The sequence below is a fragment of the Pleurodeles waltl genome, chromosome 9 (assembly GCF_031143425.1).
Source record: "Pleurodeles waltl isolate 20211129_DDA chromosome 9, aPleWal1.hap1.20221129, whole genome shotgun sequence".
Lineage (NCBI taxonomy): Eukaryota > Metazoa > Chordata > Amphibia > Caudata > Salamandridae > Pleurodeles > Pleurodeles waltl.
The window spans coordinates 936476557-936495293 of NC_090448.1; the positions used below are offsets into that span (position 1 = coordinate 936476557).

Genomic DNA, 18737 nt, shown 5'->3' on the forward strand with positions numbered 1-18737 from the left:
TAGAGCCCTTGTCCGTTTTACAGATGGCCTTTTTTCCCTGTGTGTCGGCTTCTTGAGTTATCGCCGGAAACATTCTAACTCCGTTTATTATTTCCCTTCTCCACATCCTGTTCTCACTATCCCATCTAGCCTCCGCTAGTGTCTTTTCTGCTTTACTCATTCTCCTCTCAAATTTCTGTTGCCTCTGTCGTATGGCCATTAATTCCCAAATCGCTAGCGCCTCAAACTGAACTGGCCTTGGAGGCGACTTTTGCTCATTTAGCGCCTTCCGCAAATTCTCTAGGATCCCTATGTTGAACAACCCATTCTCTGGGAACGCCAAACACCCATCTTTCTCTGTTAATTTGCACCGTTGCTTTAGCCAAAGATATGACGCGACTTCCTTCTATTCCATTATGGCATAAGCCGGAGTATCTTCTGGCGGTGTAGGCTCCCCCACACTCGCTGTAATGTACACATCTCCCCTCAAAGCACTCCTTAAAGCCTTGAAAAACTTCATTTTGCATCTTTTATTCTGTTTAGAATCGAATCAGGAAGTGACTTTAATTCCCAGAACACTCTTCACATACCTTCTCACCCAGTTGCCTCTCACAGACGGCTGCCAATCCGTGCGCAACCCTTCTCACTAACTGACCTATCCCAGCGCAGCTCCAATGATGTCACACTCACACACACTGTGGCTGACAAAGTCTTGCGGCTTGTCTTCCTCACTCTCTATTCACACAAAACTAATGCAATATATTGTGAGCACTTTAACAACAAAACTCAAATTTTCCGGTTTACTACAGGAAGGGTAACACAATCGCTTCAGAACTTTACAGATATTCCACTTGAAGCTTCGGCCACTACTCTCTCCTTCTCAGATCCCGCACTTGCAAGCAAAATTTGACCCGCAAATTTCACTCTCGACTTGTCAATGGCTCGTCCTAGTGCACTTTAGAACTCACCAAATCTCCATCGAAGGTTTTCACTCACACACTTTGACTCAAACTTGACTCGTCAATCACACCCGATTGACCTATTAAGTGACGCAAATTACAACTTAAACCAAGTGTCTCATACACTTACCAATATACTCCGGAGTCTTAGACCACGCAGGGTCCGTACATCACCAACAACCACGTGAATTTTTTTTTAGCACAAAGCGCCACACTCACATGAAGTTCACCAACTTGCCTACTCTCATACTAAGGAGTACGCACACTCCTACTAAAACATCACCTGGCCTAAATTCTCACAAACCTCACAATTCACCTGCGATATGCATAAGCTGTGCAAGCGCAATCCCTACACCAAACATACTATCACTAGAACGCCAAGAACATACCCAACTCACTTTGGCAAGCTCCGAGATTCCGGGAAAGTCATCTGGGACTTAGGGGCACATCATATCTCCAATTTGCATTATTTCAAAACACAATTCTAAAACAATAATCCCTCGTCCTAGGGCCCCAAAGGGCCTAAAACGTCCTCTGCTACCAAAACTGATGACGCGTCCCGCCCTATGTAATTTACTTACTCTGGGACTCGTTTTAGGCCAATGAACCTTTTGTCCCTAATTGGAATCACCTTAATTATCTATTCAGCATTTCAATCAGTAGATCAATAACCTCATCAATATTTACAATAGCAAATCAATCAAACTAGTTAATGACATTAATAAGATTCGAAACTCACCATGACCTTTCAGCCACGAATAACCACACAGAATTTAGTAAGATTTATGATATTTATTCCCTATTTGTTACACTCTGCTAGTAAGTTTATTAGTCTCAATACCAGAAAACACATCAACAAAGTCACAATATGGCAACTTGAATAAGACTTCATCAAAGCAAAGATCACGAACATTAGAACAAAGCACAACGTCAACATGAATCAACTTTAGCAGAGTATCATTAGCGCATTATGCAACAAAGCAAAGATTCAGTCATTTGTCTAATTGCATTCATTTAGTGAATTCCTTAACTAACCTCAAATTAGCATCAGCATTTTGGGCTTCATGCAAAACAATTTAGTAACACAAATTTTGAAAACATCTAACTATGGTCTCTATCAAAAGAGCAGTTGGTACCTAGAAATAAAAGGCAAACAGACAATTACAATTTCATTATCATACAGTTACCCTCCGTAATGGGTCAGCATACAGAGTCAGTCTTTTGTCTTCAGGACGTCAGTCGATTCGCCATCGGCCAGGGTAAGCAGCAAAGTCTCAGCAAGACAGGGCACAAAGGAACACTTCCCTCATAAGGAGGAAATGTAAGTATCTGGCAAGGCAAGGAAGGTGAGGATGGTTTGAAGAATCCAACAGCAAAGTCTTTAAGACAGAATGTCATAGTAACAGCACGAATGGCTCAGTAATGGCAATTGCAAAATGGTTTAGAAAATTGGATTGAATGGATAATTTCTCCAATTGGTCAAAATTTGGTGCATCATTATCTCTATCAAATGATCCGTCAATCACCTTACTAGAATTGTCACTTAAGACAGTTCTCATGTAGTTTATTGGCTCCTGTAATTGATGTCTTAAACGGGTAGAATGTCAGGTAGGAAAAGTTACACTTGCTATTTCAGTCAGTGGTTCCATTGTCTTTACCAGTTCAGGTGACCTTACACCTGTTGCGAATTACACTGTTGCATTTGACAAGAATGTCTCCTTGAGCAAGTCGGGTCTCATGAGAAAGAATTTACTACGGCTACACACACATCTCTAACTTCTGGAAAAGTACAGTTTCGTGTCCTTCAGCAAGACAGCACATTGCATGTTAGAAAAACACATTTAATATGAGACCAGGCAGCTAGGCCCAGACCCTTGCTAACTAAGGCCTAGTGATTAATTTAGCAAAACCTTAACAGATAACTCTTAATGCTAATATAGAATCATACATTAGTACATTAATAATCCATTATTAATCAATTTCATTAATCATCGTATACATTGGTGGCCACTCCCCGTGGGCACATTTCAAACGCGTACATTAAGAGCACATTAATACATTTTCTATGCGGCATCATTGTACATTATTTTGCAAGCCTTTCATGTTAATTTTTTATTATAAAAGCTACACTCCAACACTAGCACCTGCAGTGTAAGCACATCATGGCCAAAAGAAAAGTAAAAGTTGTGTTGAAGGTTACCTTACCTTCGATGCTGCCCTCTTTTTGTTTCTGTTTCAAAAAAAGATGGATGGCAAGGGAGCCTTGATTATAGTCCCTCTTTGGTTTTGTTGTGACTGCATATAACAGCAGGCTTTCGGGAAACTAGGGTGGTCTTGCCAGCCTGTGTACAATTCCATCCCTTTAACTACCTGCAGCAGGCTCCTTCCCATTAAAACTGATTTGTTTTTTGCAGTGCGGTGTTAGCACCTGGAAGCGGTGCTTCCACTAAGCAAAGAATAATACAACAGCAAGAGGCTGTCCTCAGCCTATCCTCATTAATACTTACCCTTTTGAAGAATACTAAAAACATGAAACATGTTTCATGAGTTACAAAGCACATGGCCTGCGGATAGACATGCAGCCACCACTTTCCACAGTGAGTAAAGACTTTGAGACTACATTTACCAGCATGCATTGTGGAAATTCGGGTGGTCTTGCCGTCCTGTGTACAATCCAGCCCCTTTACCTGCCTGCAGCAAAGCTCCTGTTCAATAGAGTTTTTAATTTACTTTCTGGAGCTCAGAGTTAACGCGGTGCTGGCAAGAAATTTTCTCCGCAGCCTCCCCCACTAAGATGTACTCTTCTGAAAAATATATGTCAAGGATTGTCAAGAACAAAGGTCTTCCGTCAACATGCATCAGCCACTTTTTACAGTGATTTAAGAATACTTACTAACATGTACCAGTTTGGATTGGGGATGGCTAGGACAGACTTGCCAGAACCACTGTGCAGTACTTATTGTGTTAGTGTTTGTGTGCTTCACGCTCTGTTGTGCTGTTAACGGTCATATTTTATGTTTCCTTTTCCTAATAGGAGTGAAACGTATGGTCACGTTGTGCGTATTAATATATTACATAATGTTTCAATTCTGGTGACAAGTCCCGAAACATTAAAGGTAAGACTAACCATAATCTTTAAATATAGTTCTTGAACATATTCTGGAGCCTGTCATACTTGCATAGACCCAGCTTTGATTGAAAATAGCTGGTCTGCACAAAGAGAGCTTGCTTTACCACAACTGAAAAGTATGGAGTATTGGATGACCTCTGAGGTCATGCCATTTGTTCTGATTAATTCCCCCACTCACCCCTCCCACTGACACAGGTATAGCTGTCATGTTAAGGATAGCTGCTTGATATGAATGAACCTTTCTATCGCTAGTCTTTTCTTTTCAGTTTATAATTCCAGGATCAATGTTTTTATTTGCCTTGCATTAATCAGGAATAACTAATTGGAAAATCAAGGAAACATTATATGAAAATTGAGGGTTATCATATAGGGCCCGGTGTACTAAACCCTCTTCACAAACTCGAATGCATTGATTCCACACCAATTGGTTTGCGTAAACAGAAACGCTATTTGTAAGACAACCTACGTACAAAGCACTTTCGACAGTGGAATGGATTGCTGTCCCAAGAAATCTGTCAATATTTATTCAGGCATCCCATTCGCACGTGGTTTGAGGTCATGCTCAGCGTGCAACAGACTATTCCTTGAAGGTAATATATCAAGGGAGGCTTGGGATGTCCAATGTACTGTATGCAGGTTGAAAAGGATTAGCCAGTCATTGTGTGCAGTACCCACAGGGCATGGATAGTAGGGACCTGGTATAAAATAAGGCCTGAATACTTTGGCTAATACTCATGCCCTGAGGGTCCCGTAGGGAAGGATAATGACCACGGAGCACACAAAAAAGAACAGATATTACAATTTATAAATTATTCAGTGTTCAACCAGTCATTAGTTTTATTTGGTCAAAAATAAAAACACATACACAGCAACACATGCCAAAGAAAAATACAACCATCAAACTAAATAAATAAATCACAATCAACATTTCATAAAGCTTCGCATTATGCTAGTCTTGTGAAATTGGGCAGCAATTATTTGGGGTATGCTATAAAATTGGCTCAGGAGATAAGTTGTGATTGCTTCAATTTCGAGGCTTAAGGCAAGATCAACTGGCTAAATTACATCAGGAATGTTTACTCCAAATGTGGTCCTCCTGACCTGTGTGATAGCCAATGGAATATTAGCAACTCTGACAAAATCAGGGTAAAAAACATTTATGGTGAGAACAGCTATGCATAGAGAGGGTTGAAGGGGCTGATTTAGAATTTGGCATAGAGGGTACTCCGTTGCAACGGCGACAACGTTTTTGACCCACCTCACAGGCCACTCATCCAATTTAGAGGTGTGCAGACTGACAGTATATCGACGATGTAGGGTGCTTCTGCTCCATCGCAGATATACTCTGTGATCACCTGACAGCGTACAGGCTGTTGTAGGTAACCCTTCCGACCATCCTCCCAAATTAGAGTGGCAGTCAGATGTCTTTCTTCTGCTTTCCATCGCCTCCAGGTAAAACCAGGCTCTGAGAGACGGTAAAAATAAAATCATACCCCTCATCATGGGAGAAAACTGCCATGATGTGTGGGGGTTTTTAGTTTTACTGTTTCCAAAAACAAACTCCCATGATGGAGGTTCCTGCCAATGTTGAAAGATGTCTGCAATCCTGGTGAATACCCCAAATTTGGGTGAAGGGATGTCTGTGTGGGCGATGCAATAAATCACTCAATCACCCTGATGAAAATTACTACGTCCTGCACCCTCTAGTCATCAGAGCATAATTAGTTACTTAGTTATTGTTTAGTTGATGGGTTGAAGATAATCTCGTCTGTATATTTTAGCCTATACATTTTATGAAATGTTGACTGTGATTTACTTATTTAATTTGAACAATGCATTTTTGTTTTATATGTATTGCTGTGTTTTATGGTTCTTTCTACTCGAAAAGAATTAACGATTGATTGATTTTTTTATTCAAAACCCAAATCATGGCTTTTTCTTTACAAGAACTTGTAAAATATTTAAGGTTGTAACTGAAAAATGACCGCAGAAAGATGTTTCTACTTTATATTGTTATTTATTAGCTGGAATGAATCCAAGGCGCAAAGACAAATAATCTTTATTTTTAGATTTAAAAGCCAGTGTTGCTAGTGTGCAGCAGCATTTCAGGTCACTGTTCAGCATGACCACCGTTCCTACTAACCACCAAAAAAGTGCAAAAATAAGTTGTGCAGTGCTCTGTCTCCCTGCAAGCGGAATATGTTAGCTGAACAGTTACAAAGCCCAAGCACTTATTTAGTGCTTGGCAAATGAGGGATATCTGGCAAAAAAGTGGTAGATATCCTGTTTATCCTGTTGTGAGTGTTTACGAATTTGTTGCTCTAAAAATAGGGTGGGCAGCACATCTGCTGATTTTTAGGTCGAACCTAGGCAGCGAATGCGCTGTCTCTCGACATGCTGCATTCTCTCTGTGGGCTTACACCCTGCCCATTGGATTGTTATTGGTAGTTTGGACTGTCCCTCAAAAACGCTGGATTTCTAGTGGGTAATCATTCTTCTTTGTCCCTCCTTTACATTGTTTGTTACTTGCCCATGGAGCAGCGTCTTTCGTGCTTATAGCGCTGTGTCAAGGACTACTTTTTTTATTTTATTTCCTGTTGGGGCATGGGTTCGTAATGGAAGCTTCGCTCATGAGTGAACTCATATTCAAAGGTCACACAACTGCTTCTTTCAACAGCGGCAGATGCCATAAATTTTGGAACAAATCAGTAGAAGTTCTAAAAAAACGTAGTGTTTCAAGATAAAGGATTAGAAAATCAGCATATATCATTTTAAATGACTAAAAATGTAATCATGTTCGGCATTTAAATTTATATTACTCAATGAAATGAAATGAAATGTCTTATCGGTATACTACTAAAACAATGTACAAATCGATATCGCACCATTTTGGTGTATGTGGAGCGAGCAGCATTTCAAAATGGACGCTGGCTCCCTAACCAGAAAATGTACTCTACAAACAGGTCCCACCTATTTTGATTTCTACTTCCATTTCCTGCTGCACAGCCTAACCCGTCGTCCACAAACCCTTCGTGAACTACAAATCTAATTTTTTTCCCTGTCTGCTCACACATCCAACAGACTGAAGGGATCGAGCCAAGCCAAAAGACTGGGTCAGGTATCTAATCCAGAAGCCTGCATCCTCTTGTGAGCCCATGCACGAGCCTTGAGCGGCATCTGGTTCTGGTTTTGGAAATCACGCAGGCACTGCATGCTTTAGGAAGAGTTCACTGGCTGAGGTACGTCTTTCAGGAGTGTAGCTGCCAGGCTGTCTGTAAGCATATGTATGCTTACAATGTGTGACTTTTGCAGGTTTCATGGGTGACACCCCACCTAAACTGTATCGCTAGCAATGTTTATTTTTAGGAAAATGTAGTTTCCTCTATATAATCAAAACAACGAGTACCGGAATTCAAGGGAAAGTGAAACAACTGGCTGAGTTACTCTATAACTCTATACTCTGTTAATCTATATTTCTGAATCTTTTTCACTTTAGGTCCCAGCCTATTTTCTTCTTGGTAGATTGTGCATTGTCTCAGTGATTAAATCTTATAGAAACATATCTTATTATCATCAGCATGTACACTATGCTAGTATCCACATTGGGACAGAGTAGGTAGCAGCCCTCACTAGCATATCCGAGCTTCTTGTCTACTTGTGCTGGTCAGCTGTCTCCTCATATTTGCTTCCTTCTTGTGTACCCTGAGAGGTGTGCAATGGAAGTGTTGGGAAATATGCGCCAACAAGTTATACATACAGGTGATGACAGAACACTGTAGACATCCTTTCTTGGGAGCAGTGGGAGCAGTGAAAAATGTATTATAAGCAAAAAACCTCCTGATAATTTTGATACAATATCTAACACTGCACGAGTCACTACCTCCATGGTGGGTTTCAGTAACTCACCCAGTTCCATTTGTATCTTTGCAGTGCTCATTAGGTTGAGCCTAGGCAGCGTATGGACAGCCCACCCATTGGCTTTTTATTGGTAACTTGGACTGTCATTCAAAATGCTTGCTTTCTAGTGGGTAATCATTCTTCTTTGTCCTTCCTTTTCATTGTTTAACGCCCAGGGAGCAGCACCTATCTACTCATGCTGTTCCACTTTGGTGCAAATCGCTCTGTGTCTGGGAGTACTTTTTATCTTATTTCCTGTTTGATGTTGTATCATAGTTGAAGCTTCGCTCTTGACTGAACGCATATTCAAGGTCACACAGCTGCTTATTTTAATGTCTTTGTACTCTGTTAGCCTCCCACGATTTGCATATATTTCTTTGATTTGTCATGTTTTCGGTTTCCCTAATGTTCACCACACACTTAATGGCCGCCACGCTTTATCTTTAAGCATGGCCACTGTGCATCTTTTCTCCAGGCAGAGGGATGCAGTTCCATTAAAGTTTGGTGCAGGGTTGGAGCTGTGATAGAACCCTGCACCTGTTTTGCATACTAATTTCTGTTATGGTGGCTAGTTTGTAGTTGTTCCATATCCTTCATTCAATACTCAATTCGAGGACGGCGGACATGACAGGCTCGATTATTTCCACCATTCATGTGTACCTTCTGGCTTTTGGTAACTATTTCAGTTGTTTAGTCTATGAAAAGAAATTGATACCTTTGTGTGATACAGCGCTGAGACAGGTAAAGTTACGTTTCTTTGTATGTGTCTCTGCTTGTTGGTTTGTGCGCGAAACAATTGAAATGGTTCTTTATTCCCTGGCTGCTTGGTAATACACCTGTGCGCGTCAAAACCTTGTTTTGGCCTGAGACAACGGAGGAGCAGAGGCTCAGGTGGGTTGAGGGGCAGAGCCTGGGTGGAGCTTGCTTGCTCCAGTCACTCCTGCATTCACACAGCACTGGTGTGTGCTGCAGGTATGGGATGGGGTTTACAGATGAGAGGGAGAAGTGGTAATCCTGTCTCTCCAGTTCTTTTTATGGGTGATATACAGTGCACCATCTGTCTCCGCTCCCGCACCCCTTTCCCCAAGTGCAGACTCTCCCTCTCTCTCTCTCCAACCCCCATCACCACTACACAGCTAAATATCATAGTCTTGCCATAATTTGGTGCTCTGAAGTGTCCCCTTTAGGATCTCTAACTCTATGTGCAGACCCACATGTGCGGGCCCCCATATACCACAGTGCCTTTTTATTTGTTCCTTCTCAATTGATCTCGTTCCACCTCTCTCTTTCTCTTACGTGTTTCCTTCTCCCACATCCCATTTTTCGTCTGTCTCCCTCTCAGTCTCACCAGTCCCCCCTTCCCAAACTCCTCATGCCCTCCCTTTTTACCCACCCCTTTCCCTGTATGTCCCAATAGCAGAAAAGGCCACCCATAGCTGGAACACTGCTTCTTGGTGATACGAAGTCCTCTGGTAACCTTACCACAGCTCCCTTAGCCCTTCCACTTCCTATTCCCAACATCTTCCACAGCTCCCCAATACATAATGGTAAACTGAAGGCAGAGGGCAGCAAGATAGGGAGTGTGTCCCGGATTGGTGTTTGGAGTAGGGGAGGGGCTTTCATGCAAAGTGTTTAGTATGATCTTGAGTGCAAAAATGGGTCGTTTTAAATGCCCTTTTCAATTTGTTTGTTTGCTGAATTTTTGGGTCTCGCCTACAGATGCCTCTTGTTCAACACTTATCTTTTACACTTCCAGTACTTCGAGAAACATTTTACTCAGGCTACTGCTTATTTTATAGGGTGCTACAATTCCATCTATAGAGACATCAGACTATGTTGAATGACTAGTTAACATGGCTCTTGTACAATGTCCAGGGGAGTTTGGTATGTGTGTAGAATAAATCTAACTTGCATAACTTAACAGTATTTTGGCTATGTGACAGGCATTTGGCTCTGTGCCTGTGTCAACTTTCTGTGCAACAACCATTTGTGCTCTCATCAGTTGGTTGGCGTTATTCCTTATGCTGCTTCACATCCTGCAAGAATCTGCCCTTTACTGTAGTAACCCTGGGCCTTAGTGTGTACCAGTCTGTCCAGGTTTGATAGGCTGGTGCCTAAATGGTGCCTCTAAGTGAAGGAGGACACATGATCGGGCTCCATCACCTGAATCGCACCGTTTTTTACCACTGCCCAATCAAGAGCAGTCACTGACAGAGGGAAACCAACAAAGTGCAATAACACATGGCTGAAAGACATTGACATTGCCAATAGCTCTCGGATTGCAGCATAGGTCAGACCTTACTGGCGTTGCCAGTGCTTGTTGTTAGATGTAATTTATCCGCAAACCTCGAAATAGAGCCCTAAGATTTTTTTTTTTACAAAACTTCACATACAATGTGTGGGCTCTAAGAATTATCTACCAGGGATTATATGGAGATAGGGATTTAAACAGTGTGTTATAGGAATGGTTGCACACAGCTTGCCTAAGCCCTAGTAGTGGACGTGAGAAGGGCAACTAGTGGATTATTTCTCATCAAACAGAAGTATCTACAGGTTTCCAAAATATACATGAAACATGTTTCCTCCTTATGAAAGAGCCAAATTAAACATTTGATAGTCTGGAGGCCATGTTAAATATTGTAAAATGCATGTTGGTGCTCTCTCCTGTCCGGAAGGTGGAACTTTAGAATTTCTGAGTTATGTTAGATCAATGTGTACCCCTCAATTCTCAAACACCTGCATCATGAGTGTTTCAAAATGTTCCTCGCTGCTTCTGAAGAATAATTATCAGCTCCAATCCAAAAAACATTCTTATAAAACCCACTTCATTTCTCCAACCTCACCTACATGGAAGTTGTTAGAAATGGGGTCTTTGGTTGACAGGCAGGTTACCCCCTGTTCAAGCAAGGACCCTCACTCTAGTCAGGGTAAAAGAGAATCACCCTCAGCTAACCCCTGCTTACCCCCTTGGTAGCTTGGCAGAGCAGTAGACTTAACTTCAGAGTGCTAGGTGTAAAGTATTTGTACCAACACACACGGTAGCCTAATGAAAACACGACAAAATGACACAACACAGGTTTAGCAAAATAGGAAATATTTATCTAAACAAAACAAGACCAAAACGACAAAAATCCACCATACACTTATCACGTTATCAATTAAAAATCAAAACGAGTCTTTAAGTAGTTTCAAACACACACTAAACTGTTAATGTGAAAAAGTACCTTGGGTGCATCAAAAATAACCCCGCACAGGCGAGTGTGCGTCAAAAAGCGGTTGCCATACATCGATTCCACTCACGAGCGGGACCTTGCATCGTTTCTCCTTTCGTCGGTTCTGGGTGCGTTGTTTCTTCTCTCTGCAGGAGAGCGATGCGTAGATCCGGTCAGCACTCTCGGGTCGGGGCAGGCCTTGCATTGTTTTTACATGCCCTGCGGTACTTGTGTCGGTAATCCAGCCGCACGATGATCCGAAAACCACGCAGCACAGGTTGCGATCTCCCAGCCTCATCAGCGAGGCTGTGCATCGTTTCTCCTGCTCCGTGCGTCAATTCTTCAGGCGCATTTCTGGTGAGCTTTGATTTTCAGCTGCGGAGCCGGCGCCACGTTGTTTCTTCAGCCGCAGGTCTTTTCCCCGCACGGCGCTCTGTGCGTGGATTTCCTTTTCTTCAGGCTGCCAGCTTCTCCTTTCAGGGTCCCAGGAACTGGATGGGCACCACAGGGCAGAGTAGGATTCTCTCCAGAGACTCTAGGTGTTGGCAGAGAGAAGTCATTGCTGTCCCTGAGACTTCAAACAACAGGAGGCAAGTTCTAAATCAAGCCCTTGGAGATTTCTTCTGAAGATGGAAGGCACACAAAGTCCAGTCTTTGCCCTCTTACTCTGGCAGAAGCAGCGACTGCAGGATAGCTCCACAAAGCACAGTCACAGGCAGGGCAGCTCTTCTTTCTCAGATCTTCTCCAGGCAGAGGTTCCTCTTGTTTCCAGAAGAGTTTCTCAAGTCTGTGGTTTTGGGTGCCCTTCTTATACCCAATATCTCCTTAGAAGTAGGCCTACTTCAAAGTAAAGTCTCTTTTGAATGTGAAAGCCTGCTTTGCCAAGGCCCTGGACACTCACCAGGGGGTTGGAGACTGCATTGTGTGAGGGCAGGCACAGCCCTTTCAGGTGTGAGTGACCACTCCTCCCCTCCCTCCTAGCACAGATGGCTCATCAGAATATGCAGGCTACACCCCAACTCCCTTTGTGTCACTGTCTAGTGTGAGGTGCAACCAGCCCAACTGTCAAACTGACCCCGACAGGGAATCCAAAAACAGTCAGAGTCACAGAAATGGTATAAGCAAGAAAATGCTCACTTTCTAAAAGTGCCATTTTCAAACAGACAATCTTAAAATCACCTTTACTAAAAGAAGTATTTTTAAATTGTGAGCTCAGAGACCCCAAACTCCACATGTCCATCTGCTCCCAAAGGGAATCTACACTTTAATCAGATTTAAAGGTAGCTCCCAGCTTAACCTATGAGAGGCACAGGCCTTGCAACAGTGAAAAACGAATTTAGCAATATTTCACTGTCAGGACATATAAAACACATTACTATGGCCCTCATTACAACCGTGGCAGTAAATGCCACCTACCGCTGTGCTGACGGCCGCCAACATACTGTGACTGCGGTGGTATTCCACTACGGGTATTATGACCCGCAGAGAGAAATCCGCCACAATAAAGACACCCACACAAGTCCGCCACACCAAAGGTCAGTGATAAACTGGTGATAGCCACACCCACACCGTTCCGCCAACAGGAATACACCCACAGTATCACGACCCACTAATCACCGTAGCGGTTTTCAATCGCGGTAAACCATTGGCGGTACATACCGCTGCGCTCAAAATGCACACACATTTACAAAACACAACCACATTGGACAATTCAAACTACACACACCTGACATACATACACACACCACACCCACACACTCACACCACTATAAAACACACACCCACATTACCCACAACCCTTTCAACAAAAAAAAGATTGCCTACACAGAGAGACCCAAGCCAGGAGCACCCACTCAATCAGAGCCACAGAACACCATCACCCATACACCATCCACGCACCTCACAGCACACACCCCAACACATCTACCCACACATCACCCCACACATCCTCACACATATCACACACACCACATCCATGGCACCCCAAAGACACCCCAGGTTGTTCGGAGGAGGAGGAGCTAAGGGTCATGGTGGAGGAAATTATCTGGGTAGAGCCATAGCTATTCGGATCACAGGTGTAGCAGACGTCCATTGCAAGGAAGATGGAGCTATGGTGGAGAATTGTGGACAGGGTCAATGCTGTGGGACAGCACCCCAGAACAAGGGATAACATCAGGAACAGATGGAACGACATACGGGGGAAGGTGCGTTCCATGGTTGCAAGACACCAGGTAGCTGTACAGAGGACTGGCGGTGGACCCCCACCTCCTCCCCCACAACTAACAACATGGGAGGAGCAGGTCTTGGCAATAATGTATCCTGAGGGCCTCGCAGGAGTAGCATGAGGACTGGACTCTGGTAAGTCAAATCTTCACTACCTTATCCCCCCCTACCTGCATGCCATCACAAACTACTACCCTACCCTCACCACTCCACCACCTCACATATACTGCACTATCACAACCCACCCATCCCAATACCAAGCACTGCATGCAACACCAAAGCATGGTCCCCCAACACAGACCTGCATGGACACCCATCACCACAGCATGCCCAGTAGAGAGACTCACCCAGCCCACAAAATCACCACTCACACAAGGCAAAGCTGTAAGGAAATCACAACCGTACAGGGAAACACACCCATGCACAAGATGGCACACGCAAACACAATAACACTGCATTTTCATCCCCACAGACCCCCTACTCAACGTCACCAGAGAGGAGGTGCTAGCTACATCCAGTACCCCCCCCCCCCGAAGAGGCCCACAATGACGACAGCAGCCCTGAACGCCTGGATCAGGATGACCAACCTGGCCAATCAGGGACCTATGGAAAGTCGGGTACCGAGCCACAGTCCCAACCCACCACAGAGCCTACCCCCTCAGGAAACACCAGCACAGCACCCACCCAGCGGGCCCATGCCACTGTCCCCAGGACACATCAATCAGCAGTGTGTCCACCACCACAGGGACCCCAGGCAACCCTACAAACCCAGGACGATCAGGGACCTGGGGTCAGTGGCAGTGGGCACACGATTCAGGGGACAGAGGCACAGGACAACAGGGAAGCTGGGAGGACTGCTGTGTGACAGGGGGAGTACAGGCCAAGTGAACCCACTCTCCACGAGGCACTCTCCAACATCCTGGGATCATACCACCATTCCCAGGAGACGATGGGCCAGATACTGGCCAAGTTGCAGGAGACCCAGCGGCTGCAGGAGGGACAGTACCTGGGGATCGGGAATTACCTAACTAACATCTACACCATCCTGGTCACCATTGCAGGGGTGCTGGCTGACATGGCCAAGACCATGAGGGAGGTAGTGGCACAACAACGGGTGCCTGAAACTAGCCAAACCGATGAACAGCATTCCACCTCCGCTGGCGCTAGTGGACAAGAGGCCCGCAAATGGTCCCTGCGATCCAGGCTGAAGCCAGAGAACATTGCCAAGACCCCAGCAAAGAAATTAGACTCTTCAGATTGTCACCCTTCTGTCCCACTCTGTCAACCTGTCCACCTAGAACTGCCATTACTCCCCTTCCTATGCCCCCTCGGACAATGCACCTGTGATACCAAGAGACTGGACTCTACCATGGACTTTCCTCCACCATCACCCCAGCACATTGCACATCCCCCTCTACTTATGAGCACTTAAAGAAACACCCTTGGAACAAATACTAATCTGGAGTCTGTCAAGTTATTCACAAATGTATTAGTACAACATTATCAAAGCATTGCAACTCAAATGTACAGTGAAATATACTTTGGAATGACCTTTGGTGGGCAGCAGTACACATAGCATGACCCAGAGTGGGGCACCGAGATCTGAAAATAGAGATGCCAAAGGGTACAGTCAGTGGCCATACACACAGGGAAATCAGGCTGCCACGTACAATGTCCAACAGTGTCTTACCTGTGTGTCACTGGAATGACTGCTGAATAATGTTGATTCTGTTGTCAACATCTTTTTCCTCTGCCTCCTCTTCCTCACTGTCCACAGGCTCCACCGCTGCCACAAGACCATTTCCAGGCTCATCCTCCTGCCGAAATGGCACCTGGTGTCTCAAGGCCAGGTTGTGCAACATGCAACATGCAACGATGATCTGGCACACCTTCTGGGGTGAGTAGTACAGAAAGCCACCTGTCAGATGGAGGCACCGGAACCTGGCCTTCAGGAGGCCGAAGGCCCTTTCAATAATCCTCTTTGTATGCCCATGTGCCTCATTGTAACGTTCCTCTGCCCTTGTTCTGATATTCCTCACTGGGGTCAGTAGCCATGAGAGGTTGGGGTAACCAGAGTCACATGCAAATATCGAGGTACAACTGTTAGACACACACTAACCCTGAGGGACAACCCCATACCCATACACTTACTCATAGTGTGTGGGGACCTTTGGCTCACCTATTAGCCACTCCCAGTGCCTCTGGAGTTGGCCCATTACATATGGGATGCTGCTATTCCTCAAGAGAAAGGCGTCAGGCACAGAGCCAGGATATTTGGCATTCACATGGGAGATGTACTGGTCCGCCAACCAGACCATCTGCACATTCAGAGAGTGATAGCTTACTCTATTCTTGAAAACTTGTTCATTTCTCCGTGGGGGGAACAAATGCCACAATTGTACCATCAATGGCACCAATGATGTAGGGGATATGACCCAGGGCATAAAAGTCATCTTTCACTGTGGCCAAATCCTCCACCTGGGGGAACTAGATGTAGCTGTGCATGTGTTTCAGCAGGGCAGACAACACTCTGGTCAACACGTTTGAGAACATTGGCTGAGACATCCCTGATGCCATGGCCACTGTTGTTTGGAAGGAACCACTTGCCTGGAAATGGAGCTCTGACAGGACCTGCTCTAGAGGGGGGATACCTGCGGGCTGGCGGATAGCTGACATCAGGTCTGGCTCCAATTTGGCACAGAGTTCCTGGATTGTGGCCTGATCAAGTCTGTATTTAATGATAATGTGTCTGTCCTCCATTGTCGCAAGGTCCACCAGTGGTCTGTACATCGGGGGATGCCGCCATCTCATATTCAGCCTCAGCGTTTGAAGCCTGTGGAAGAAAACGGTGAGCAGAGGGTCAGATTCCCACATCTATTACACTAATGATGATTTGTTTTCTTTACAGAACCAAAAATTGAACCTGACTGTCAGTTGCCCTGCCAATGTCTGCTGTGACGCAGTTAGGTGCCATGCCCTATGCCCCCCTGAAATGGCGGATGCGTGACCTGTGAGGAGGGATGAGTGGAAATGAGGTAATTGCGCTGGCGTTGTGCACTGTCGCGGTAGACGGCGAAGACCGCAGCGCAACTTCACATTGGTTATCATTGGGCCCTACGGGTTCCAGGAGCCAATGGTGATGTACGCCGGAGGTGACGGTACGCACCGCCGTGGACGGGACCGCCATTTTCTATCTATCTACTCATTTGCTACCTGACCTTCAACAGGAGAGGACCTACACTGCAAGTGCTGCTGTGACCTGTGTCTGGAAGCGACAATGGCTCATGTGTCGGGGAAAGGGCCCCTGCCTTTACTGCGGAGGAGTTGGAGAAACTGGTGGATGGGGTCCTACCCCAGTACACGTTACTCTACGGTCCTCCAGACACACAGGTGAGTACACTATGAGCATGATGGGTGGGCCATGAATGTATGGAGTGGTGTGTATGTAAGCCACATGTAGTGGGGGGGCAGAGGCATCCTAGCCAGAGTGCAGCATGTAAGGTGGACAATGTATGTGGTCAGGGGATGGGAGGGATCTGTTGGGCCATGAATCTGAAGGTCCGGACGGTTGACTAATTCTCTTATCTGCTGTGTTTTCCCTGCAGGTCAGCGCCCACCAGAAGAAGGGTATTTGGAGTGCCATCTCAAAGGAGGTGCGGACCCTGGGGGTCTTTGACAGGCGGAGCACCCACTGCCACAAGAGGTGGGAGGACCTGCGCCGCTGGGCAAAGAAAACGGCAGAGGCCCAGCTGGGGCTGGCCTCCCAACGAGGAAGGGGTGCCCGTCGCACCATGACCCCCTGATGTTCCGCATCCTGGCAGTGGCCTATCCGGAGTTGGATGGGCACTTGAAGGCATCACAGCAGCCACAAGGGTATGAGTACAGATAGTGACTGTCTGCCAATGGTAGTGGTGTTGCTGGCACTGACCAAGTGTATCCTCTGTCTCTTGCCCCCTCTTTTTGATTTGTCACCCTGTCTCTGTGTGCATTAGTATCATCTGGCGGAGTAGCAGAGGCCCTAGCGACAGAGGGATCTGCATCCAACATGGGCCTGGAGGCCGAATCGACCGAGGGTGAGGGCACCAGTGGGACGGAGGGCGAGGGGAGCACCACGACTGGGACAGGAGGGGAGACCACAGACAGCGACTCCTCCTCCGATGGAAGCTCCCTGGCGGTGGCGGACACCTCTGTGCCCACCCCAACAACAGGTACAGCTGCCAGCCCCCTCTACCAGCACCGCCCTCCCAGCAGCCCCTCAACATGTTTTCTGTGCCCGCTCACCCAGGAGGGTGAGCATCTCCTTCGCCCCAGGCACCTGAGGCCCTGCCCCAGTCAGCCCTGCTGCCCTCAGTGAGGAGGCTATTGACCTCCTGAGATCCTTCTCTGTTGGGCAGTCAACCATACTGAATGCCGTCCAGGGTGTAGCAGGGCATTTGCAACAAACAAATGCATACCTGGAGGGCATTCACTCTGGTGTGGCGGCCCAACAGAGAGCATTTCAGGCTCTGGCCTCAGCACTGATGGCAGCCCTTGTCCCTGTGTCTAGCCTCCCACCTCCAACTTCCTCTACCCAGTCCCAATCCCCTCAAACCTAGCCTATCCCAAGCACACCTTCAGACCAGCATTCACCCAAATCAACACACAGAAGTGGTTCAGGCAAACACAAGCACCACACATCATCCCACAGGCACTCACACAAGCACCATACCCATGCAGACACACCAATATCCACTGCCTCCACTGTGTTCCCCTCCTCTTCATTGTCCACCTCCCTCCCAGTATCGTCTCCACTCACACCTGCATGCACTACATCCTCGTCTACTACCTCCATCACCAGCACGCCCATCACTACTCACCCCTCACTGGCAGTCACCACCCCCACATCCATTCACACATCCCCTGTGTCCTCTCCCAGTGTGTCTGTGACCCCTCCTCCCAAAGTACACAAACGCAAGCACCCACCCACCCAACAGCCATCCACCTCACAACAGTATCCAGCACATGCACCTTCACCCAAACTCAGCAGACACCTCCTACCACCACTCCATCTTCCTCCACTCCCAAACCCTCTCCCTCTTCCCGCCCCAGTGTGTCTAAAAAGCTTTTCCTTGCAAACATTGACCTGTTCCCTCCCCCTTCCCCCATCCTTCCCCTCGGGCCAGGGTGTCCTGAACCCAGCCCTGCACCTCAGCCACCAAGTCTGCGTCCGCTGTGGTACCTCCTTCTCCGAGAGGCTCAAAGGGGACACCCGTTAGGCCATCCAGTGTGCCACCAACCCCTGAAAAGAACCAAACCATTCCGCCACCTGCCAAGGTGAAGAAGGGGACGACATGCAAC

General features: G+C 46.2%; 1 protein-coding gene across 1 annotated transcript in view; it reads left to right on the top strand.

Annotated features, from left to right (window-relative positions):
* LOC138260124 (cholesterol 24-hydroxylase-like) overlaps positions 1–18737 on the top strand; it is a 237165-nt gene that overhangs the window by 36531 nt on the left and 181897 nt on the right. Inside the window, exon 3 of the mRNA XM_069208299.1 lies at positions 3973–4054. Within this exon, the coding sequence (XP_069064400.1) occupies positions 3973–4054 (82 nt within the window). The remainder of the gene's footprint in view (positions 1–3972; positions 4055–18737) is intronic.